The sequence below is a fragment of the Neoarius graeffei genome, chromosome 8 (genome assembly GCF_027579695.1).
Source record: "Neoarius graeffei isolate fNeoGra1 chromosome 8, fNeoGra1.pri, whole genome shotgun sequence".
NCBI classification, from domain to species: domain Eukaryota; kingdom Metazoa; phylum Chordata; class Actinopteri; order Siluriformes; family Ariidae; genus Neoarius; species Neoarius graeffei.
In genome coordinates this window covers 21633677-21659022 of record NC_083576.1, presented here as the reverse complement: position 1 = coordinate 21659022, position 25346 = coordinate 21633677, and the positions used below count along the sequence as shown (strand labels likewise).

General features: G+C 46.8%; 2 protein-coding genes across 3 annotated transcripts in view; one reads left to right on the top strand and one right to left on the bottom strand.

Moving 5' to 3' along the window:
- Positions 1–25346, top strand: part of LOC132889864 (lithostathine-1-beta-like) — a 59470-nt gene that overhangs the window by 18446 nt on the left and 15678 nt on the right. The window contains exon 3 of the mRNA XM_060926690.1: positions 17795–18190. Coding sequence (XP_060782673.1) covers positions 17795–18190 — 396 coding nt within the window. The remainder of the gene's footprint in view (positions 1–17794; positions 18191–25346) is intronic.
- Positions 2538–8085, bottom strand: LOC132890504 (protein NYNRIN-like). 2 transcript variants are annotated; one of them, XM_060927415.1, is made up of 2 exons: positions 8047–8085; positions 2538–5535 (listed from the first exon to the last, which is right to left on the bottom strand). In XM_060927415.1, exon 2 carries the CDS (start codon positions 4538–4540, stop codon positions 2585–2587), a length of 1956 nt encoding a protein of 651 aa, XP_060783398.1. In that variant the 5' UTR covers positions 4541–5535; positions 8047–8085; the 3' UTR covers positions 2538–2584. The 2 variants fall into 2 exon arrangements, with proteins under 2 accessions (XP_060783398.1, XP_060783399.1); XM_060927416.1 differs by having other exon boundaries at positions 2538–5269; positions 8047–8084.

Sequence of the window (25346 nt, the reverse complement as noted above, 5' to 3'; positions counted from 1 at the left end):
CTTAGGAAATGTAGTCTGTAGCGACCATGTTTGGATGCTGCTCCTACCTCAAAATTTCGGCACTGTTATTGACAGGCCCCCCACCCCCTGAGGCACTCACTCTGGGAGAAATCTCCTTTCTGGGGCTTTCTGATGGGAGTTGAGAATCTTGTGAACCTGATAGACTGGATCTCCCTCTCCCCCAGAAGTAGAGGGAGATCCACTGTTGGGCATGTTGGTGGCTAGGGGACCTTGAATAGCAGGTTTTAGGCAAGACACATGAAACATTGGTGGCATGTGGCAATATGGTGGGAGCTCTAGTTTGTAAGATACCTCATTGATTTTGTGGAGGACCTTGAAGGGACCAACATATCTGGCATGGAGTTTTCAGCATGAGTTGGGGTCTTGTAGCTCCTTTCTAGACACCCACACTCTGTCGCAAGGAGAGCGTATGGGTGTTTCCTCTCTGTACTTGTCAGCGTAGCACTTATACCTGCCAGCTACCTGTTCTAGCCTTTGATGAACACCTTCCCATGCTTATTCACTCCTTCTGAACCAGGAGTCTACTGCCAGGATTTGTGAGGGTGAATCGTTGTTAGGATTGCGCTGTGTGCTGTTCAGATGCGTTACCAAAGGAGTACTCCTGGGACAAAGGAGAGCAAACCACACGAGTTAAATCAATCTGGTTTATTCTCAGCCGTGCCCAACGCGCAGCTGCGTCGGGGCGTTTATATACACTCCTCGCAGGGAGTGTCAGCAGTGGAAAATTACAGAATGTGCTTTGCACACAGTCAAGGTCACACAAGAGTTATGCACAGTTTTAACAGGATGTTTCACACGAAAACATATACAAAATCAGGATATGAAACGGGAACAGAACATGTGGAAGTGCAAAATGTACAGAGCAGCACGTATTGTAGCTGGCCTAAAGTAAACCCTAAACTGCTACACTAAACGACAGTCACCCTTGGGCCACGCATTTACAAGAGTAGGTTTAGGAGTATTCAGGATTATATTCTTACAATCCCCTCTTTAATACTCTGACGCAAGCCCAGAGTATTATTCACACCCCAGTCGTGGCCGACACAGGGACATAACCTGTGTGCGAGATCATCATATTATATATACGATCCATGCAACAACGGAAAAGAAACGGGCCACACAGGCACACCAGAAGGCCAATAAACACAACGGGAATGATCATAGAGATATAAGGAGCCAGACCTCCGAACAAAACGTGCAACCACCCCCATCCCCAGGGCGAGCTAGCTTGCTCGTCCATATGTAAATTGTGAGCTACCTGTCGCATCTTTCCTAATTGTTTTGCAATCTCCCCGAAGCTTTCGTCGTCCTTATTAGGAACGAAGGTACAGCAAGAGTCGCCTATCATTGCACAAACACCGCCCTCTTTAGCGAGAAGTATGTCTAAAGCCATTCGATTCTGGGTTGTCATTAAGCGCAGCGCCGTTAGTTCGACGCGGATGCCTTCCATAGCGGCGTTAGTAGCATTAACAAAGGTAGCAAGACGATAGTGAGTTACTTCTAGTTGGTTCCATACCTGTGTTAGACCGTATTGTGGGACCAACGATTGCCAAAATTTATTCCATTTGCTTTCTAATTGATGTTCACGAGGCGGGAAAAAATCGTCGTCTACGGATCGCCGCCTTCGGCCCGTATTGAGAACCTCAGGGACGGGCACAACAGTAAATGCATGCTGGACCTGAACCAGGGCACACAGGCCGCGTTGAAGAGAGGGAAGGTAAGACCACAACTTACCCCGGTCGCAATCCCAATACCAATCTGGTAGCCAGATCGGGTGGTCAGAATTAAACATGGTACGTCCCGCCGTGTCCTGTTTCAGGTTAAAGGTATATTGACAACGGCAGCCAGGTAGACCTTTCTGCCAGGGGGAAGAAACATTTTTCCGGATACATACGGTTGGGTTCGAAAGACTACAGTGATTGAACGCCTCTCGGTCTACTTCCGTACCGTTACCTTCATATCGATGAAAGCATACTGAATAATTCATAGAGGTATCCCAGTGTATTGACAACCTTACCTCTGGGTCTGTATTGTCTGTCAGGAAAACCTTAGTTTGATTATACGAGGGCCACAGGCTGAGCCATGTCATATTAACCTCAGAGTAGTTAGACGGGGCTATTCGGACCGGAAAGGGAGCGCTGCTGTCATGGGGTAACAAAGAACACACATAGCAGGGTTTACTCATATTCATTGATGTTTTTACAGTGAAGTTTACATATTTCCAAAACTCGTTATCCCTTGGGTCCCGGTGTATTGCTTGTGCGGGTAACCCTGCCCCAAGCGTTGAGATCAGCACGATGATGAAGAAAGTCATACTGGTCACTGACTTTGTTCTCTAATGCTCACAGGGTGCAGACGGCGAAAAATGTCACAGGCTCCCATGCATTTCAGACTCTTCAGCCCAGAACTTTGCAAGACTCACCAACCATCCCCTCTTTGTAGATCAGCCAAAACTGGATTGCTCCAGATGCTGGAAGGGGATCCCTGAAAAGGCCGTCAGCTATTGTCACAGCAACTTTCTGAAACACAAAAGTCTGTTAAGCATCAACAATATAGATTTCTATTACATTGGAGCCTTCTTTATTCTGCTGGCATGGATCCACTGTGGAAAAAGGTCCGTTAGCACAGCCGTGCGAGTTACAGCGAGTACATCGGTGGGCCCACTGTAGGGTGACTCCTCCATGGGAGCGTTTAGTTTAGCAAATCTCTTTACTAAAACTCTGTCCCCTACCTCAAAGGGGTGAGTGTGTGCCTCTGGAATGGGAGGCTTTTTGGAATTTACTCTCACCCAATACTCATCCAGCACCCGCATGAGACCCACCGCGTACTCGCTGAGATGTACTTCAAGATCACCCGTTCCTATAACCTGCATGCCTCTACGCCAAGGGACAGGAAAGGGGCGTCCCATGACGAGCTCGTACGGAGATAAATTGTCGAGAGCGACCTGAGCAGTCATGCGCATATCAGCGAGGACCAACGGTAAAACTTGGACCCAATTTTTCGTGCCTGCGTCTTGCATAGCCTTACGCAACTTACCCTTAATTGTTCTATTCGCGCGCTCCACAATGCCAGAGGACTGTGGATGGTATGGGATATGAAAACGCCAATTGATCTTGAGGTCTTTACATAGCTCCTGCGTTACCTTAGAGGTGAACGGCGTTCCCTTATCAGAGTCAATTCCTACCGGAAGACCGTAACGTGGGATAATTTCCTGTGTAAGTTTGTTCACTGCTGTTCGGGCGTTCTCTTTGCTACACGGGAAAGCCTCAATCCACCGTGAAAATTTGTCAATCATGACCAAAAGGTATTTGAACGGGCCCTGCTTTGGCATGTGAGTGAAGTCGATCTGCCATTCTTGGAAAGGCGTGTCGGGTATGGGAAGGTGCTGATGTACCGCGCCTGGTTTAGATAGATTATTCTGGGCGCACGTTAAACACTTGTCCAGAATGTTGTGTGCGTCTGTGTGCAAATTATTGATGCAGAATGTTCTGTTCATATCCTCCACTACCCCTCTTCGGCCGCGATGAGTGGGACCATGGAACTCGCGGACGAGAAAGGGAGTACAGTGACGAGGTAAACAAAGACGGCCCTGTGCGTCAAGCAAAACGCCACTCTTCTCTGTCGCGCCCTGGGCGTCCCAGAACTGCGTATCTGCCACAGAGGCCGAGGCCTGGATAGAAATGAGATCTATGTCAGGTAAGACAGCGCTAACCATGCGATCAGTAGAAACTAAAGCGCAGTTAAAGCCTGGAGGCAGGACACCGGATGCGGCTGCAGCTTTAGCGACTCGATCAGCGAATGAATTGCCCTTTACTTCAAATGAGTCCCCTCTTGTGTGCGCGCGTGTCTTAACAATGGCCAACGTGCACGGAAGGAGACAGGCGGTGATTAAATCAGTAACAAGTGAAGAATGAGAAATGGGCTTACCGTCGGCTGTCGTAAACCCCCGAGATGCCCAAATGCGGCCGAAGTCGTGCGCCACGCCGAAAGCGTAGCGTGAGTCGGTGTAAATAGTAACATCTGTGTCTTGAGCCAAAATACACACGCGAGTCAAAGCATAGAGCTCCGCAGCCTGAGCAGAAGAAAAAGGCAAAGAATGAGCTTCAACAATTTCATCAGGGAGGCGACAAACAGAGTAACCACACAGGAACACACCATCCGCAGGGCGGGAACAGGAACCATCTACAAAAAGAGAATCGCCTGTGGAAAGAGGGGTGGAGTGTAAGTCTGGGCGGATGCTAGTCTCAAAAACGATATTAGAAAGACAGTCATGTGAGTCAAACGCTACATCGTCATCCTGTGAGTTAAGAAGACGCTGAAGAGCGTGGGCGACAGAATCAAACGACGAGGAGGGCTTAACAGTGAGATGCTCTGTGGCCAAAAGAATAAACTCATAGCCAGAGCGACGCTGAGCAGACAAATGCTGAGTGCTAAGATTCCGCAGAATGTACACGACGTCACGTGAAGTGTGTAAAATGAGCGGATGCGACAAAACAAGTTTTTCAGCGTCCGTGACCATGAGAGCACACGCAGCAACAGCCCTAAGACAGCCAGGAAGCCCTTGTGCCACAGCGTCAAGAGTTTTAGACAGAAACGCGCAAGGTCGTATGCCCCCCCCCCGTGCTCCTGAGCCAGCACCCCAGAGGCGGTCCCCTTCTGATTGCACACATACAGGTGAAACGGCAAACGATAGTTCGGCAGCCCGAGAGCAGGGGCGGAGCACAAAGCTTGCTTCAGAGCCTTGAAGGCCGTTAGCATGTCCTCAGTCCAGACCAGGGGCTGAGTCAAAGGATCTGAGTGACTTATAGCTGAACGCAAACACTTGTCATAGATTGAACAGTCAGGGATCCATTGACGACAGTAATTGATGAGGCCCAGAAATGCCATGAGAGCGTGCTTGGTTGCAGGCACCTGAGTGTCCATAATGACTTGAACGCGTTCCGGGCTAAGCCTCCTGGAACCCTGGGAGAGGTCATGTCCCAAGTAGTGAACAGTTGTGAGGCAAAACTGCAACTTCATGCGGGAGACCTTGAAACCCTTCTGCGCCAGGAGTGTGAGGAGAGACAATGTGGCGGCAGCACAAGCGTCTTGATCCTCCGCCGTTACCAGGAGATCATCCGCGTACTGGAGCACTGTGGAGCCCCGGGGAAGACAGAGATCAGCCAGCGCATCCCGCAATACGGCAGTGAAGACCGCCGGTGAGTCAATGAAACCCTGTGGCAACCGCGTCCACGTGTATTGTCTTCCCCTGTGTGTGAAAGCAAACAGGGGCTGAGTCTCATGGCCCACAGGAACACTGTAAAAGGCAGAGCACAAATCAATCACAGAGAAATAAGCATGGTCACACGGAATAGAAGACATAAGAGAAGGAACGTCAGGGACCACTGGAGCCACGGGAACGATGAGTTCATTTATTTTATGTAGGTCTTGAGTGAAGCGCCATGTGCCATCCGGTTTTGGGACCGGGTTCACTGGGGTGTTATACGGGCTGACACAAGGAACCACGACACCTTGCTGCAAAAGAGATTTTAGAATATTGTCAATACCATTGAGCTTACTAGGAGACAGAGGGTATTGTTTAACATAAACAGGTGTAGAGTGTTTAATAACAGCTTCATACGGAGAGCAGCTCACAGAGCCCACATCGTCCTTATGATCCGCCCACAGGGTGTTGGGAAGAGCAGAGAGAACAGGGGAAGGAGCTTGGGACGTACAAGCAGCGTTCAGAATGTTATGTGGCAGCACAGAACTGGATAGGGCAAAAACATCAGGCGGAGCACCGTCCGGGGTATCAACAATCATGTGTGAGCCGCTAAAGGAGATCGAGAGTCCGAGGAGACTCATGAGGTCGCGACCTAAAAGATTAAAGGGGCACTCTGGCATAAAAATGAAAGAGTGCGAAAAACGCAATGAAGGGTCCAGAGTGCAGATGACAGTTAAGGGTGGTGTACAACTAGAGTCAAAAGGAACCCCTTCTATCCCCACAGAGCTAACAAACCGTGTAGATAAAGGACCCTCATAATCCCTCCCTACTGAGGACATAGTGGCCCCAGTATCAAGTAGAAACGGATACTCCCTTCCTGCCAGACACAGAGGCACAAGAGGGAGCTCCGTGTTACGAGGAGAGCTAAAAGAGAGATTTAACATGGCAACGGCTGTGGATTCCGTACCCTGGGGGCAGCCCTATAGCGGGGCGTGATAGCGCTGGTCCTGTCCGTTATTCTGCCGATAGCCCTTAGGTCCGGGATTCTGGCCGTGCAACACATCCCCTGATTCTCCCGTCCTACTCTGCTCATCCCTCTGCCGCGCATGGCATTCCCTCATCCAGTGGCCCTCCTTTCCACAATAGTGGCACCTGCCTGTTTTCTTCCGGTTCCCACCCGACCGTGTGCGAGGCCCGGTACGTGTTTTGTCATCATTATGACGATACAACCCGGGGCCCTGTGGGGCCACGGATAAACATGCTTTATTAGTCTTACAATCTAACAACCCATCACTTTCCATTGTCCTCAACCGTTCACCCGCTTGGCGAAGGACCAAATGAGTCCTATCGCTCAAGTGATGTTTCAAAATGTTCTGAACCTCAGGGCGGCAGTTAGATAAAAAGGTGGACAGGAACATTGGATTGGGTTGAGTCATGTCCAATTCTAACCCACCCAGGTGCTGCCAAACTTCACCAAAACGTTTCCAAAAGGCCGACGTCACTTCTGACTTTTCCTGTTTACAGTTAGTAACCTGCGACAGATCACGGTTCGCTTGTTTCATAGCCAGTAAATACCTAGTTAACTGCTCACGTAGGAGCTGCAAAGCATTCGGTGTGTCCCTCCAAAAAAATGTCGACACGGTGCGTTGACGCGGACGGCCACCTTCCTGAGCCGGAACTATTTCTTCCTTTATATTCACAGCGACGTCATTTCTATGTTGCAACACATCGACTATTTCGAGCAAACGCTCCTCATCATATGAGTCCCCTAATTGATTCTGTAATATAAACCGATAGTCAGCACCAGTTAACTGACAGTTACGGGATGCCTTAATTAACATGTCGACAAAAAGAAGCGGTTTGTCGGGCGAAGGGAGCAGGGAAATTATATCTTTAAGGGCTGATGGCGATGGGGGCTCCACATCAATGCCACTGCGCTTCACTTTCCAGACACATGCTACGTTGCCTGGGGGAAATGGTCTGGAGCCCGCGTCTGGGCCCACGTCATCAGGATCATCCCAGTCATTGTCGCCCCCCTCTTCCTCATTGTGATCGTCCCCATTATTCCCCTGGGGACCCTTGCCTTTCTTGGAAACGGCAGGGGCGGGCGGAACTTTAGTTTGTGCTTCTAAATCGGCGGACGACGAGGGTAAAGAGACGGCCGCCAAAGAAGGATATAGCTTAGGTATGGCCCTTATTTTTGAGGTGCTGCCCATCAAGGGCTCACCGTACGGAGGGGGTTTAGCAGGGGGCGCACTAGTCGTGGTCGAACAGCAGCCATTATCTAGGGCGGCCTGGACCGCCTCTTTAGTAACAGGCGTTGGTCTTGGTTTTGGAATAGCCTTTAAAACAGGTCTCGGGGTGTAAACACCCTTTGATTTATCCCATACCTTCTTCATGTCAAACCATTTACCATACCCTGCGCGCATATAAGGGCGATCCCAATCCGGATCGCCTAAGCTTTCGTAAATCATACGGTGCGCTGAAGCAAGGAAGCCTGGATTAAACATCCCATCACGGGGATACGATGGAATCTGAGGATTTGCCTCCGTCCACCCAGCCAAATTGTCCAGCCACGGCGTAACGTAATAGCCTAAACCGCACCTATTCATCCATTCCGCCGGGGTGTCTGTGACCTCAGGTTTAGGATACGAGCCCCCCATTGTACAGTAAAGCAAACGGATCTGAACAGAAACAAACAGCAGATATTTATCCAAATTTCTATAGCGCGCTCTTCCTGGACTCGAACCAGGGAAAACAAAGCCCTCCTTAGGGCGCTACGGAGCTACTGCCAACCAGGTAGTCAATCAAACATGTCTTACCTGATTGAGAGTATCACGTCGAGGTCACCAAATTGTTAGGATTGTGCTGTGTGCTGTTCAGATGCGTTACCAAAGGAGTACTCCTGGGACAAAGGAGAGCAAACCACACGAGTTAAATCAATCTGGTTTATTCTCAGCCGTGCCCAATGCGCAGCTGCGTCGTGGCGTTTATATACACTCCTCGCAGGGAGTGTCAGCAGTGGAAAATTACAGAATGTGCTTTGCACACAGTCAAGGTCACACAAGAGTTATGCACAGTTTTAACAGGATGTTTCACACGAAAACATATACAAAATCAGGATATGAAACGGGAACAGAACATGTGGAAGTGCAAAATGTACAGAGCAGCACGTATTGTAGCTGGCCTAAAGTAAACCCTAAACTGCTACACTAAACGACAGTCACCCTTGGGCCGCGCATTTACAAGAGTAGGTTTAGGAGTATTCAGGATTATATTCTTACAATCGTCCAATGAGAATAGGGGTGGCTGATAACCAAGGATGCACTGCAACGGTATTAACTGGGTGGGCAAGCACTTCAAATAATTTTGGGCATACCCTGCCCAAGGAAGGTATTGCACCAAATCCTTCTGTTGATCCATGCAAAACACTCTGAGGAAACACCCAATCTCCTGATTGGCATGTTCAACTTGGCTGTTGGACTGAAGATGATAAGCCAAGGTTAGGCTTACTGAAACCCCTAGTTTGTCCATGAACTTGGTCCAAACCCTGCTGGATGTGAATTGAGGACCCCGATCACTTACAATGTCCTCTGGGATCCCATAGTATCAGAAGACATTAGTGAAAAGGAGCTTGGCTGTTTCAAAACCTGTGGGCAGGCCGGGCAGGGGAATGAGTTTTAATGCTTTTGAGAATCGATCAATTACCACCAGAATGACTGTATTGCCTTGAGACTTGGGTAGGTCCATCATGAAATCTATGGCTATATGTGACCAGGGTCTTTGGGGTGGTATAGGCAGTGGCCAGAGCTTGCTGGTGGGTGGAGCCCAGGGTACTTTGGCTTGGGCACAGGTAGAGCAGGAGGAAACAAACTTGTTAATCTTGGAGACCATGTTCTCCCACCAATACTTATTTCGGATGAGCTGATAGGTGCATTGACTACTGGGGTGTCCTGTGGCCAGGGATGAATGAGCCCAGGTAATGAGTCAGCCTCAGAGCTCATCTCATCTCATCTCATTATCTCTAGCTGCTTTATCCTGTTCTACAGGGTCGCAGGCAAGCTGGAGCCTATCCCAGCTGACTACGGGCGAAAGGCGGGGTACACCCTGGACAAGTCGCCAGGTCATCACAGGGCTGACACATAAACACAGACAACCATTCACACTCACATTCACACCTACGGTCAATTTAGAGTCACCAGTTAACCTAACCTGCATGTCTTTGGACTGTGGGGGAAACCGGAGCACCCGGAGGAAACCCACGCGGACACGGGGAGAACATGCAAACTCCGCACAGAAAGGCCCTCGCTGGCCCCGGGGCTCGAACCCAGGACCTTCTTGCTGTGAGGCGACAGCGCTAACCACTACACCACCGTGCCGCCCAGCCTCAGAGCTGTGGAGGGATATACATGAGACTAGGAGGACAAACTTCAGGAGGGTTGGATAGCTGAGCCTTAGCTATATCTTTGTCAATTTCCCATGTAATTACATTGATGAAGCATTTGGGTGGCATGATAGGAGTGGGTTCTTGGTTACTGTTAGAGGCAGTGTGAATTCTGGAGAGGGCATTGGCCTTAGTGTTCTTGGAACCTGGACAGTAGGAAATAGAGAATCAGAACCAGGTGAAGAAGAGCACCCACCTTGCTTGATGGGGGTTTAGCCATTTCGCAGTTTTCAAATACTCAAGGTTCTTATGGTCAGTGGGGATTGTAAATGGATGCATTGCCTCCTCAAGCCAATGTCTCCACTCCTCAAGGGCCAGTTTTATGGCAAGAAGTTCCCAATTTCTGATGTCATAATTCTGCTCCACTGGTTTGAGTTTTTTATAAAAGAAAAAAAAGCAACAGGTGTAGTTTGGGTTTCTCCCCAAAGCGCTGTGACAACACCCCTACCTCTCCTGTTTCTGAGGCATCTACTTCAACTGTGAAGGGTATGGGAAGATCTGGGTGTCTGAGAATGGGTGCTGACGTGAAAGTCACTTTAAGTTTTTCAAAGGCCTCCTCCATGGCCTGATTCTATTGGAGGCATTTGGGACCATTCTTAAGCAGGACAGTGAGAGGTGAGGCAATGGAGCTGAACCCCTTGATGAAGCGGCGATAAAAATTGGTGAACCCTAAGAAGTTTTGCAGTTCCTTAACCCTCTGTGGTCAAGAGCTTTGCCTGTGAAGCTCGACAGGTTTAGAATGAGTAAGTCATGTGTTTAGATAATGGTGCAAGATGGCGCCACAAGAGTGGCAGCTCGTTGCAGTAGCTCCGAGCATGTTTATGTGTTTTGGTATGTTTTTGTACTTTTTTCGTGTTTCTTTCTGCACTAGTCTCAGTCGGAAGTGTGCACCTCGGGATGTACTACTCGTGAGACTGTGCATTTGTATGTTTCTCTTTTTCTTTCTGGGGCTAGTTAAATCGGCATCAGTGGACCCTTTCAGCCACGGCTCCATTGTTTACGCTCGGGAGCAGCTGTTAGCACTGCGCAACACCAAGGTACTCCCTGTGGAAAGACTGGTGATCCCCGCGGAATTAAGGAAAAGGAGAAGGGGATGCAGAGCTGGAATGAAGTGCTGGGAGAAGAAAATATGGTATAAACCATGTATACCATCTGTCATCATGGGAAACGTAAGAGCTCTCCCTAATTAGATGGATGAGCTAACAGCGCTAACCAGGCTGCAGAGGGAGTACCAGGAGTGTAGCCTTATGTGCTTCACAGAGACTTGGCTGAATGAACTCTCACCGGACTCACACGTCACTCTGGACGGATTTCAACTCATGAGAGTGGACAGGAAAGCCAAGGAGAGCGGTAAGAGGAAAGGAGGGGGTATAGCGATGTTTGTGAATGACAGATGGTGTAACCCGGGGCACATCAGGGTAAAGGAGCAGTATTGCAGTAAAAACATTGAACTGCTAGCGGTTAGCATTCGGCCATATTACCTCCCGAGGGAATTCTCGCACGTTATTGCGATAACTGTGTACATCCCCCCAGCGGCCAATGCTGCTGCAGCCTGTGAGCTCTTACACACTACAGTGTCAAAGCTTCAGACATGGCACCCCCAGTCCCTGCTACTAATCTCAGGTGACTTCAGTCATGCTTCCCTGTCCTCCACTCTCCCAACCTTCACTCAGTATGTGAAATGCCACACCAGAGACAAGAGAACTTTGGATTTAATGTATATGAACACCAAGGACGCATATAGTTCATCACCCCTCCCCCCGCTGGGCCGTTCTGACCACAATCTGGTTCACGTGTCCCCTACATACATACCTATGGTGAATAAACAATCACCCACTAAGAGGTATGTAAGGAGCTGGTCTGAGGAGACCAGTATGGCACTGAGGGACTGCTTTGACACCATGGACCGGGATGTGTTGTGTGAACCTCACGGGGATGACATTGATAGCCTGACAACCTGCATCACGGATTACATTAATTTCTGTGTTGAAAACACTGTGCCAGTCAGGAAGGTATGGTGTTTTCCCAACAATAAACCCTGGGTGACCTCTGAACTAAAAGCCCTATTAAATGAGAAGAAGAGGGTTTTTAAATCTGGCAACAAGGAGGAGATGAGAGTGCAGAGGGAGCTGAAGAGGGGGATAAGGAGAGGCAAGGACAGCTACAGGAGAAAGCTGGAGGAGTACCTCAAAGGGAGCAACACCAGAGAGGTATGGAGAGGCCTGAAAACCATCTCTGGCCACACAAAGGACAGTGGGAGGGGCCCTGTATCTGGGGGCCAAGACTGGGCAAATGAGTTGAATCTCTTTTACAACAGATTTGACTGTGCCACCCCACCCTCCCCCACTCACCATAGTCCTGACCGGTCTGTGATATCACTCCACCACCACCCCTCTCCCCTCATAATACCTCTGACACCAACAGCTCCCTCCTCACACCACATCACCCCCCTCCAATCCCTGCCAGACCAATCCACACACTCCACCCCTGACCTCACTCTACAGGACTCACACCTCTGCTACACCCCTCGCCTCTCCATAACAGCTGATCAAGTATTGAAGGAGCTGAGGAGGATCAAGACAAGGAAAGCTGCTGGCCCTGATGGTATCAACTCCAGACTGCTTAAGGACTGTGCAGATCAGCTCTGTGGAATTCTTCTGTACATTTTCAACCTGAGCCTCAGTCTGGAGAAAGTTCCACTTCTGTGGAAAACATCATGTGTGGTTCCAGTTCCCAAGACTGCGCACCCCAGGGAGCTCAACCACTTTTTGCCAGTAGCTTTAACATCTCACCTAATGAAGATCATGGAGAGGATTGTTCTCTCCCACTTCCGACACCTGGTGAAAAGCGAGGTGGACCCCCTGCAGTTCACATATCGACCGGGCATTGGTGTGGATGACGCTGTCATTTACCTGCTACACTGGTCATTTTTGCACCTGGAGGGCACTGGGAGCACTGTGAGAATCATGTTCTTTGACTTCTCCAGTGCTTTCATCACAATCCAGCCATCACTGCTTAGGGGGAAGCTGTAGGGAGCTGGTGTCGACTGCCACCTGGCTGCATGGATCATCGACTACCTCATTAACAGACCGCAGTATGTGAGGCTCCGTGACTGTGTGTCTGATGTGGTAGTCTGCAGCACAGGGGCTCCACAGGGTACAGTGCTCTCTCCTTTCCTCTTTACACATCTGACTTCAGCTACAAGATGGACAGCTGCCACCTCCAGAAGTTCTCAGATGATACAGCCATCGTTGGACATGTGTCAGAGGGGGACGATCTGGAGTACAGAGAGGTCATCACCAACTTTGTCACCTGGTGCAAAATGAACCACCTGCGCATCAACGCCAGCAAGACAAAGAAGGTGGTGATCGATTTCAGAAGGATGGTTCCTCAAATTACACCAGTGAACATCCAGGGTTTGGATATTGAGATCATGGAGGAGTACAAATACTTGGGTGTTCACCTCAACAACAAACTGGACTGGACTAACAACACAGATGTCCTGTACAAGAAGGGCCAAAGTCGTCTCCACCTCTTGAGAAGACTGAGGTCTTTTGGTGTGTGCAGGACACTGCTTAGGACTTTTTATGACTCTGTGGTAGCATCAGCGATTTTCTACTCTGTGGTCTGCTGGGGCTGTGGAAGTTCAGAGAGGGACAGGACGAAACTTAATAAACTGGTCAGAAGGGCTGGCTCAGTCTTGGACTGTCCTCTGGACTCCATTGAGGTGGTGGGTGAGAGGAGGATGTTAGCCAAGCTGACCTCAATCATGGATAAGCCCTCTCACCCCCTACATGAGGCTGTGGGGGCTTTAGGCAGCTCTTTTAGTAGTAGACTGCTACACCCACGGTGTAAGAAGGAGAGATACCACAGGTCATTCATACCTACTGCTGTCAGACTGTATAACACCCACAACTTGTAATGTAGCACCAATAACCTGTTTGTTGTTATATTTGCACTACTTCACCACGAGTACCTCTGCCATCTCTCATTGATGCAATTATGTGCAATAATATAGGCCTTAAACTATTTTTATGCATACTTATATATATATATATATATATATATATATATATGTGTGTGTGTGTGTGTGTGTGTGTGTGTGTGTGTGTGTATATATACAGAGTCTACCTGTAATGTGCAATTTTTCCGAGCCTCTCAAAAAGGCAATTTCTCTATACTTTTTCATGGTAGATAATGCAAATAGCCTTCTGTATTTAATCCTTTGTTTGTCTAATTTTTATTTCAGTTTTATTTGTTATCTGTTTGACATTTTCTTGCTATTGTAACACATGAATTTCCTCAATGTGGGATGAATAAAGTGAATCTAATCTAATCTAATCTAATCTAATCTAATCTAAATATTTTCTCAAGTTTTTCATCATAAAAGCATGATAAACATATTGACAGAAACTTTACACTTTGCTGTGTGCCCACTGCCATATAATATTATAGCTTTTAAATTCCCTACATTAGATGAAACAAAACTTATCCCCTTACTCAGTCACACTGGAGTCAGAGCACTGACCACACACTTCTGCATTCATAAAAGACTATTCACATGGTAATCGCATGATAATCACTTTCACTCTTTGGGTTTCAATTGATTTCTTTTTCATGGGGAGAACAACCATCGTAAACAGGATAAAATCTGTCAGCCATAGTTCAAATTATTTGGAGGTAAAACTTGTTGTGAGATGGCATATGGATTTTATGCACTTCAGATGATTCAGGACAGTGATTCAATTCATGATTCATTTCGTGATTTGGGACAGCAATTCAATTTCAGGACAGCGAATCAATTCATGATTCAATTCATGATTCAGGACAGTGATTCAGTTCAATCTTGAGAACTGCAACACTGATGATGAGCGGTGCCTTTTCTTTCTTTCTTTTTTTTTTTACTTCGACTCAATCCAGCCAAAGATCAGCTTGAGTAAGTGTAAATATTTCTTTTATTTGTTATGAGCATATTGGTTGATGTGTGCACTGTAGTGCATACACAGGAAAAATGACTGAGCAGTTTTTCCAGAGTTAAAAGTATTTTCCTCAAAAATAGTTAATTTTCCTCTATTTTGAGTTTAGAGAGCAAAATTTGGAGTTGGAGTGGAAGCAAAATTACACAGTAACAGATTTGGTTGTGGCTTTTAACTGAGTAAAATAGTACAAGAGTTAATTTCAAGACACACTGAATAGAGTCAAACACCAAAATAAAGTAAAATACCAGATAAATGAATTTGTTGTAAAAAAGCAGTTTTAGAACTTTGCTGGAATATGTGAAAAAACATTACCTTACCCATTGTGACTTGACCTGATAGGATTAAGAGTTGATCTGATGGGATTAAGAGTTTACCTGATGGGATTAAGAGATGGCAGTGGGAGGGCTTTTCACTCTTCTCATAGAATCAAATTAAAATTTTTAGCCTTCTCATCAAATACCCTTCCCACTGCCAACCCTTTATCCCAAAACAATAGGACATACATTTTTTGATGGACAGTTAATTGTCCAAATCAATGGAGCAGATTTAAGTTTTTGTACTTGATACATTCCTAAGACTTCCTCAGAATCACCTCAAGTGACCAAAATGGTTTGTCACAATGGGTAAGGTCATGTTTTTTCACACATTCCAACACAGTTCTAAAACTGCTTTTTACAACATCTTCATTTATCTGTTTTTTAAGTACAATCATGACATATGTACTACATAGATATTATTGTAGCTGAACTTGTGCTGAATACCAAAAAGTCATATGACTTTGAAAATAATGCTTAGATTTGTTGAACTTGACAAAATCAGAGCATGCCAAAATCATTAGAGTGCCAGAAAATACCCTCAGACCCCAGATGGTGCATGTGGGCCAGGTGGTAACTGTGGATACTTCACTGGCATCCATGCTTACACCCTCTGCACTGATGATGTACCCAAAGAATGAAATATGAATCACATGAAATTCACACTTTTCCACCTTGACATAAAGGTTTTTCTCTAGGAACCGGGTCAGCACCGAGTTTACATGCTCATGGTGAGTGGCCTCATCTGGTGAGTAAATCAAGATGTTGTCAATGTAGCCTATAACATAACATTCCAGCATGTCTCTGAGGATGTCATTAATGAGGCATTGGAAGACACTGGGAGCACAAGAAAGTCCATATGGCATCACACGGTATTCGAAATGACCAGAAGTAGTACTAAAAGTTGTCTTCCAGCTGTGTCCTCACAAATTCTCACCAGATTATGCACACTTCTAAGATCCAGTTTTGTGAACATACTGGTGGAACTTAATTGTTCTAGAGCAGAGGGTACCAGTGGAAGCAGGTAAGGATACTTGACTGTAATCTGATTTTGTCCTCTGCAGTTGATGTATGAAATTATAAATGTAGAGAAATTAATCCCATCAGGTAAACTCTTAATCCCATCATATCAACTCTTAATCTCATCAGGTCAAATCACAATGGGTAAGGTAATGTTTTTTCACACATTCCAAAACAGTTCTAAAACTGCTTTTTACAACACCTTCATTTATCTGGTATTTGGCTTTTTTTCCACAAAAAAGAAGCTTGCTGATGCTGGGGATGTGGGTGGATATATCCTGATTGCAGAGCTTTCTGGACATATTCCTCCATGGCAACTTGTTCAGTGATGGAAAGGGGATAGATGCAGTTCTGTGAATGTGTTGTGCCTGGGAGGAGATCAATGGCAAAATCCTAGGGTTAGTGAGGGGGCAAACCAATGGCTTTACATTTACTGAATACTTTTTAAAATTAATGGTAGCAGTTTTACAAGGAATACAAGTTTTGGAGCTCTCCATAGGCGTAGGGGACTGTGGAGGTTGTGGAAAGACTGGGGACTGCTGTTTGGAGAGATCTAATCTGATAGCAAAGTCAATGAAGGAATCGAGGGCGAGTTGTTCTTCATGACATGCCAGCTCCATAAGAACATCTAGGCTTAATCCATGGTGAAAGGTCACCTTTAGTGCTGGTTCATTCCATCCACTGCCTGCTGTTAGCATGTGGAACTCCAGGGCAGATTCGGCCACTGTCCTTTCTCCCTGCTGGTTCATGAGTAGTCTCTCTCCTACTTCAACAACCTTGGGCTGATGATCAAATACTCATTTGAACAGTTTGATAAAATAATCATATGAAGTAGTGTGCTCATTATCACAATCCCAAATGGCACTAACCCACTTCATAACCTTGCCAGTGAGAAGACTGATCAATTGTGCTATCTTCCGTTCCTCTGTAGTGCCCATGAGAGTTGGGAGGTATAGTGAACCCTGGAGGAGAAAACCCTTGCACTTGGAAACCTCCCTGGAGAGCTTCTCAGGTCGAGGTACCATCGTGGCTGCATTCATGGAGGACGCGGGGTGTGTCAGGAGGATCTGCAAGACAAAAGCTCTTAGTTGTGAACAATCATCTCTGACCACTGAGAGCATTTTGTTTTGTCTCCTCTGCTGCATCCATGATGGTGAAGTATCCTGTCAGGGTGCAGGCACTTATGGATGCAGGTGCACGGGAGAGCGGGTGTGTTACAAACTGAAGCCAAATCGAAATTGAGAGCCAAAAGATGAAGTCAGGAATGAGCAAGCATTGGTTGATGTGCAAAGAGTTTATCAGAGGTCAGGAGAAAGTTCAAAGTCAGAAATCAACAGAAAACAGGGTCAAAGTCATGGGAAGTCAGGAACTAGAAACAATGGTCAGTATGATCAGGTACTAAACACTGAGTGATACTTCACAACATGTGTGAGTGTTTGCTGTACTTATATAGAGGGGATGTTTACTGGCGGAATGGGAAACAGGTGTGTGCTTAATATTCTGCTGTGGCACTTGGTAAATGTAGTCTGTAGCAGCCATGTTTGGACGCTGCTCAGATTTTCGGTGCTGTTACTGACACATATCCTCCCTACCACCCAGTGACCACAGCTGTCTTGGACTCTGGGCTACAGACTGTGACAGCATTGTTGGGACTTGAATTTGCCTTCTTCCAGTGATAGGGTGAATGCTTTTCTGGGAGCCCCTAGATTTTCTTTTGAACATTAGTTAAATCTAAGAAGATCTCAAAACAGACATGTTATCCTTGATTTAAAATGTAATAACTGTGAATCATAAAAGAAAATATTTCCCACAGGTGTTGTTCCATCCATCCCATCTCTGCTGCGACCTGTTGCTCACAAGTATTATCTGATAAGGACACAGATGACATGGCCAGATGCACAAAACTACTGCAGGGAAACATATGATGACTTGGCTACGATTGAAAATGAACTCGACTGGATACGTCTAAAGGCAGAAGTGATAAGGGAAGGTCTGACAGATGTTGCCTGGATCGGCTTGTACAATGATATCGACAGTTGGCGCTGGTCCTCTAATGACCTCCCACTGAAAACTACATTTCATCAGTGGAACACTGGTGGGGGACAGCCTGATAATAGTGGTGGGCATCAATCATGTTGTGCAACGGGCCCATATGGACATTGGTGGGATGATCCCTGCACTGATCTGTTTCCCTTTATATGCTACAATGGTGAGTTATCAGTGGTTTTTTTGGAGGCTTGGTTTTTATTTGCTGGTTGGTTTAGCAGACTTTTAAAAAAGACTGTTCCTAACACTCCATTAATCCAGATATTGAAGGATTGTTTGTGACAAGATGTCACTGAGGCTAAAAATATTCATTCCCATTTTTCACAATTCCACACAATTCATGTACATTTCATTGGGCAAGTCAGTTCTGCCATCTCCTTTGTTTACATCAGAGGCCATGTTAAAACAATCAATTAGAGACAGATTTATTTAATCTTTAATTCACTTTAGCAGAAATCCAGTAGGTTAAATTTTACATACACCTAAGTGATTTTCAGCCAGCATTGAAATTGGTCATAAAAGTTAAAATTGGTCATAAATGGATCTTCCAGCAGGATAATTATCTGAGACATTCCTTCAAAGTTGTAACAACATTGATTAAAGACACCAGTGTGAAAGTACTGGAGTAGCCATCACAAAGCTTTGACCTGAATTCAGTAGAAAAATTGTGAAGTGAGCTGAAAAAGTATTTTGAGAAGCTTGTCAAGGTATCTGGTCATTTAGCAGAAGAGTCTTTTAGCACAAATCTAAAGTCATTTAGCACAATTCTCATTTCCATGTGAACTGGTCACAATAATTGAAATAAAATACTCTTCTTGATATAGCAAGGGGGGCGGCACGGTGGTGTAGTGGTTAGCGCTGTCTCCTCACAGCAAGAAGGTCCGGGTTCGAGCCCCGTGGCCGGTGAGGGCCTTTCTGTGCAGAGTTTGCATGTTCTCCCCGTGTCCGCGTGGGTTTCCTCTGGGTGCTCCGGTTTCCCCCACAGTCCAAAGACATGCAGGTTAGGTTAACTGGTGACTCTAAATTGACCGTAGGTGTGAATGTGAGCGTGAATGGTTGTCTGTGTCTATGTGTCAGCCCTGTGATGACCTGGCGACTTGTCCAGGGTGTACCCCGCCTTTCGCCCGTAGTCAGCTGGGATAGGCTCCAGCTTGCCTGCGACCCTGTAGAAGGATAAAGCGGCTAGAGATAATGAGATGAGAGATGAGATGAGATATAGCAAGGGGTTTATTATGACTGTTTAGGGATGAGAAGCTGGAATTACTGTCAAATATTAAACTTTCATTTTCTGCTTCTCTGCATGTTATGGATCAGTTGTTGGCAAGTTATTCCTGAAACGTGGACTGAAAATCCAATTCTTTGGTGCATTTAGATACTCATAGTTAAGTCATAAGACACCTAGAATTGTACACACCTTCATAGATAACTTCACTGTCACTTCTGATCATATCACAAACTCCACTGACTGTCAATACTTTACATGTTTTTTCCCAAATAACTCCCTGGGGGATTATTTCTCTTGCCCAACTTGACAACGTGCATTTTGCTGACTAAGAGCGAAATCTAATCTGAAAACCTACTCAAAATTATTAAAAGTTCATTTGATATCACATATAACTGTTTTTGTATGTATTTGATGAATAAAGCCACAAAGTGAAGCAGTGCTGAAGAGTCTATAGGTTAGGAAAAGTAGCTGACAAGAATCCAAAGTCCATCAAACATCAAATATTTTCTTACAACTTGTGCAAAAGGACATTAGAGTTGTGCTAAAAGACTTTGGAACATGCTAAAAGAGTTTACTGATTGATTGATTCTGAACAGTAAAGAAGATATAAAAAAAACAAATAAAAAAATGCAATAATCAAAACATCGTCATAAACAAACAGAATAGCATAGCCACAAGGCAGTAACATAATGTTCGGAAAGGATTAGGAAGAAGTAAATAACTTATCAAATCCTAACCCTCTATACCACCGCTAATCAAATGTCACTTTCCACCATAATAAATTATATATACAAAATAAAACAAAAGCAACAACAAAAAAGAAAACATACCAACATACCAATATGGTATAATATCGACCAAATCAAATCATGTGTACAGATACTTATATGTTATGCATATATACACACATACAATACGTACATACATATACACATACCTATAACTATACACATATCCATACATACACAGACACCCATAATATCATAATTATGCATATATATTATATACAATTATATATCTCAGTGGCGGCTGGTAGTCTTTCAAACAGGCGAGGCTGGTCGGTTATGATATTTCCAGATTTTAAAAGAAAAAAGAAAAAAACACATCAGTTTTGCCCATACTCTTGCCTCTGATCTGGGTGATTGTTGGCAGGGTCACAAACTGTGAAATAACAGGTTCTTTTGGCCCATTAGCCTACTGTCCAATATACATGATGGTGGTGTTGGGGGGGTATATTTTAACATTTTATATTTTAAAATTGTGGCATGTTGTTTAAAAATGTATTATTATTGAAAGCAGCTCTTTGTCAGGAACCTCAGCAGTAACAGCAGAGTGTTCTGGAATAGGCACAAGCACTGACCTTGGGGAGCCAAACATAGAGCTGGGTGCCACACATTTCATTCGATGACACTTTCCCTATATTTTACTTATTTTGACTGAGAAATGTTTTATTGACAATTTTGATAACCCTTCACTTTTATTCTAGGTCTGTAGTGTGAAATGTTCTCGGCTGTGTTTTTGTTTAAAAATGTTTTCCAAATTGTAGCTGTGTTTAATTCATATCCAGAAAAATATATATATTCCAATGTAATATACTCAGTATAAACATTTTAAATAGATTCTATATTTTTGGTCCATCCATGACATATTACTAAAGTAGCCTATTTACTGTTGTTGATGTGGGTCACTTGTTGTTAGCCAATTCACTTTCTCGTACCAGGAGAGCTGAAAGGAACGAGTATTATTCCCTACCTTTTTCACCAAGTCAATTTGAGGCATTGGTCTACCCAGCTCTTTAATTTAAATTTTTTCCTCGAAAGGAAGACTGGTAAATGGCTTCGCCAAAATTAAATCAGCAATGCTTGGCAGCTTTCTTGCTAGCTGACTAGCCCCCTCAAGTTCAATCACTCAAATAAACGAAATTTCTGGAACTAAGATAGCAAACTTGACAACACTATATTTACACTTTATTTACAATGAAAATATATACAAACTAAAAAAGCTGGTAGAAACCGTATGTAATGAATGAAATCGAAATGTAAGCCGATCTCTTACAATACACCACAGCACTTGCAAATCTGCATGGGACTGAACTGAGATTCACCGCTGCCTGTCTATATTTGAAACGAGCTGTCAATCAAAGAAAATATCTGGCCGCTTTCACCAATCACCAGTCTTCTCGCGGAAAGGTTTGCCATGTCCCTCCCACTGACAGTCCGTGGGGCGGGCATTTTCGCAGTATTTGTCCAATAACCGTCTTGCATTTTGATATTGAAACGCGCATAGGTCCCAAATGCCATTGAAGTCCACTGAGGCTGGAAGTCCATGGGGTGGGCGTTTTCGCAGTATTTGTCCAATAATCGTCTTGCATTTTGATATTGAAAGCGCATAGCTCCCAAATGCCATTGAAGTCCACTGAGGCTGGGAGTCCGTGGGGCGGGTGCTTTCGCAGTATTTGTCCAATAATCATCTTGCATTTTGATATTGAAAGCGCATAGCTCCCAAATGCCATTGAAGTCCACTGAGGCTGGGAGTCCATAGGGCGGGCGTTTTCGCAGTATTTGTCCAATAATCATCTTGTATTTTGATATTGAAAGCGCATAGCTCCCAAATGCCATTGAAGTCCACTGAGGCTGGGCTGCATCGCGTTGTCACGAGGGGGAAAAACTCACGCACACATTAGGAGAACTGGGGAAAGTTATAATGGAATGATTTCGCACTGTAGTTGGGTTGAGCACTGTAGCGGTTCAGTGTTGGTGGGTGGAGCACAGAGGATGGCAGGACAGAGATCAGGCTCACAATAGTTTTTATTTTACACACTTTTCAGTGGTCTCTCAGAAACATATAGCCAGACACGCACACACACACACACACACACACACACATCAGGTGTCTGATTCGGGAGAGCTCCTCTGGTCTCGCTCTCCCTCCCTAAATAGGGCTCGGTCACTGGGAAGACACACGCAAACAGGTTAATTGCAGTCAGGTGTAGTGATTCTGCCACTTACCTTCCCTGACTCTGCCCTCCTGTCACAGACCGGCGCTTGACCACACCCCCGCTGCCACATACCCCCACTGCCCGACTCAGACCGGGCTGCCGTCCGGCCTGCAGCCGACTCCCCCCCCGCCTTGACGGGAGAGGAAGTCCGCCACGACCATCTGCCTGTGGACCTGTGGACCACCTTAAAATTGAAGGGTTGGAGTGCCAGATACCAACGGGTGATCCGCACGTTGGCATCTTTCATGCGGTGGAGTCACTGGAGGGGTGCGTGGTCTGAACAGAGGGTGAAAGGGCGCCCCAGCAGGTAGTACCGGAGGGCGAGGACTGCCCACTTGATGGCCAGACACTCTCTCTATAGTGCTGTAGCGCCCCTCATGCACCGACAGCTTCCTGCTGATGTACAGGATGGGGCAGTCCTCCCCCTCCACCTCCTGGGACAAAACCGCCCCCAGCCCTCTGTCCGACGCATCGGTCTGCAACATAAAGGGGAGAGAAAAGTCAGGGGAGTGTAAAAGTGGCCCCCCAGACAGTGCAGCCTTTACCTCAGAAAAAGCCCGCTGGTATTGCTCCATCCACTGGACCGGATCTGGTGCCCCCTTTTTAGTGAGATCAGTCAGCGGGCTGGTGACGTCCGAATAATTAGGTATAAACCTACGATAATAGCCAGCCAGCCCCAGGAACTGTCTCACCCCCTTTTTGGTCTTGGGCCTCGGGCAGGCCACGATTGCTGCGGCCTTGTTAATTTGGGGACGCACCTGTTAGGGTTTTGCTGGGATTCAAACCTGGTTCGTTGGTGTGATAATCCAGCAAACCCCCACTAGGATGACTCAAATGCAGAGGCATGAGGCGGAAGTAGAAAAAGTATCAAAAAGGTTTATTTACACTATATACACTATATACAATCCAGGGCAAAACAAAAAACAAAAAAAACCAAAGAGTATAATCCAACACTGGGAAGACAAAGGGAAAAATAAAATATCCAAAAGTTCAAAGTCCAAAAAGGAAAAGGCAAAAATGCAAAAGCTCAGAAGATCCAAAAACACAGTCACTACTAAATCCAAAAGAAAAGCAAAGTGCAAAACAAAGAACACAGTACAGAGGAAACTGGAGATAAACATAACAGCACAAAGACTCCGTGACAAGAGGACTGAACTCAGGGGGTATAAATACACAAACTAAATTGAACACAGGTGAAGATAATCAGAACTAAACAGGCAATTAACACAAACACAAAACACAGGAACAGTGGCGGCCTCTAGAGGCCAAAATAAACATGACACGAAAAGGAAATAACAGCGGCCTCTAGAGGCCAAAACAGTCCTAGTCCTAACAGGACCCCCCCCCCAGGAGCGTCTCCTGACGTTCCCAGGGCGATCCGGATGGGCCAAATGGAAGTCCCGACACAGTTCTTTATCTAGGACATCCCGAGCAGGAACCCAGCAGCGCTCCTCAGGACCATAGCCCTCCCAGTCCACCAGATATTGCAACCCGCCGCGGACCCGGCGGGAGTCAAGCAGGTGATGCACAGTGAACACAGTCTGCCCCTGGAAGATGGGGGGGTGGGGGGTTCCTAGGGGCAGGGGCATACGTAGACGTCAGTACGGGCCGCAACAGGGAAACATGGAAAGTGGGGTTGATCCTCAGAGTCCGGGGCAACTGGAGCCGGTAGGAGACAGGGTTCACCCTGCGCACCACCTTGAAGGGGCCAATGTAGCGAGGAGCAAGCTTGCGGTTCTCCACCCGCAGCGGAAGGTCCTTAGTGGACAGCCAAACCCGCTGCCCAGGGCGGAAAGCGTGGGCAGGTCTTCTATGGCGGTTGGCCTGAGTCTGGTTGGTTCTGGAGGTCTGTATGAGGGTCTTCCTGACCTTGCTCCAGGTCTTGTGACACCGTCTCACATATTGGATGACTGAGGGCACTCCCGCGTCCTCCTCCTGGTCCGGGAACAGAGGTGGCTGGAACCCGAATTGGCACTGGAATGGCGACAGCTTGGTGGCCGATGACTGCAGGGTGTTGTGGGCGTACTCCGCCCATGGCAGCCAGGTGCTCCACGATGTCAGGTTATCCATAGCCAGGCCTCGCAGGGTGGTTTCCAGGTCCTGGTTGAGCCTCTCCGTCTGACCATTGGACTGTGGGTGAAACCCAGAGGAGAGGCTGGCAGTGGCTCCAATGACCTTGCAGAACCCGTGCCACACTCGGGAGGAGAACTGGGGCCCTCGGTCTGAGACGATATCCTGTGGAAGACCAAAGACTCGGAAGACATGATTAAACATAAGTTTCGCTGTTTCAAGAGCAGAGGGGAGTTTGCACAGTGGTATGAAGCGGCAGGCCTTGGAGAATCTGTCAACTATGACCAAAATGACCATGTTACCTTGTGACTCAGGGAGACCCGTGATGAAGTCGACTGCCACATGGGACCAGGGACGCCGGGGAATGGTCAGAGGATGCAGGAGACCCTGGGGACGCTGTCATGGGTTCTTGGTTCTGGTGCAAACCTCACAGGACAGGACAAATGACCTTACTTCCTTCTCCATGTTAGGCCACCAGAAGCATCTTTTCAGGAAGTCCAGGGTCCTCCGAGCTCCCGGGTGGGTGGTGAGAGGGGAAGAGTGACCCCACTGGAGAACCTTGGCCTGGGCTTGATGTGGGACGTACAAGAGACCCGGTGGCCCCGTACCAGGACCAGGGTCCTGGCGTTGGGCTCGTCGGACAGCCTCCTCAATACCCCAGCGGACAGGGGCCACAATCCGGGACACAGGGATAATAGGCCCGACTTCATTCTCCCTGTTAGTGGCAGAGAACAGCCTGGACAGTGCGTCAGGTTTGGTGTTCTTGGAGCCGGGGCGGTACGAGAGGGTGAAGTCAAACCGACTGAAAAACAGGGCCCACCTAGCCTGTCGAGGGTTCAGTCTCTTGGCTTGCTGGAGGCACTCCAGGTTCTTGTGGTCAGTCCAAACCAGGAATGGATGTTGCGCTCCCTCCAGCCAGTGCCTCCACTCCGCAAGGGCCAGTTTGACCGCTAGCAGTTCTCGATCCCCCACATCATACCGGGACTCCGCAGGACTCAGGCGGTGGGAGAAGTAAGCGCAGGGGTG

Excerpts from the sequence above, each read along its gene's own strand:
- LOC132890504 (XM_060927415.1), bottom strand. The coding sequence starts at position 4,540 with ATGGTCACGGACGCTGAAAAACTTGTTTTGTCGCATCCGCTCATTTTA.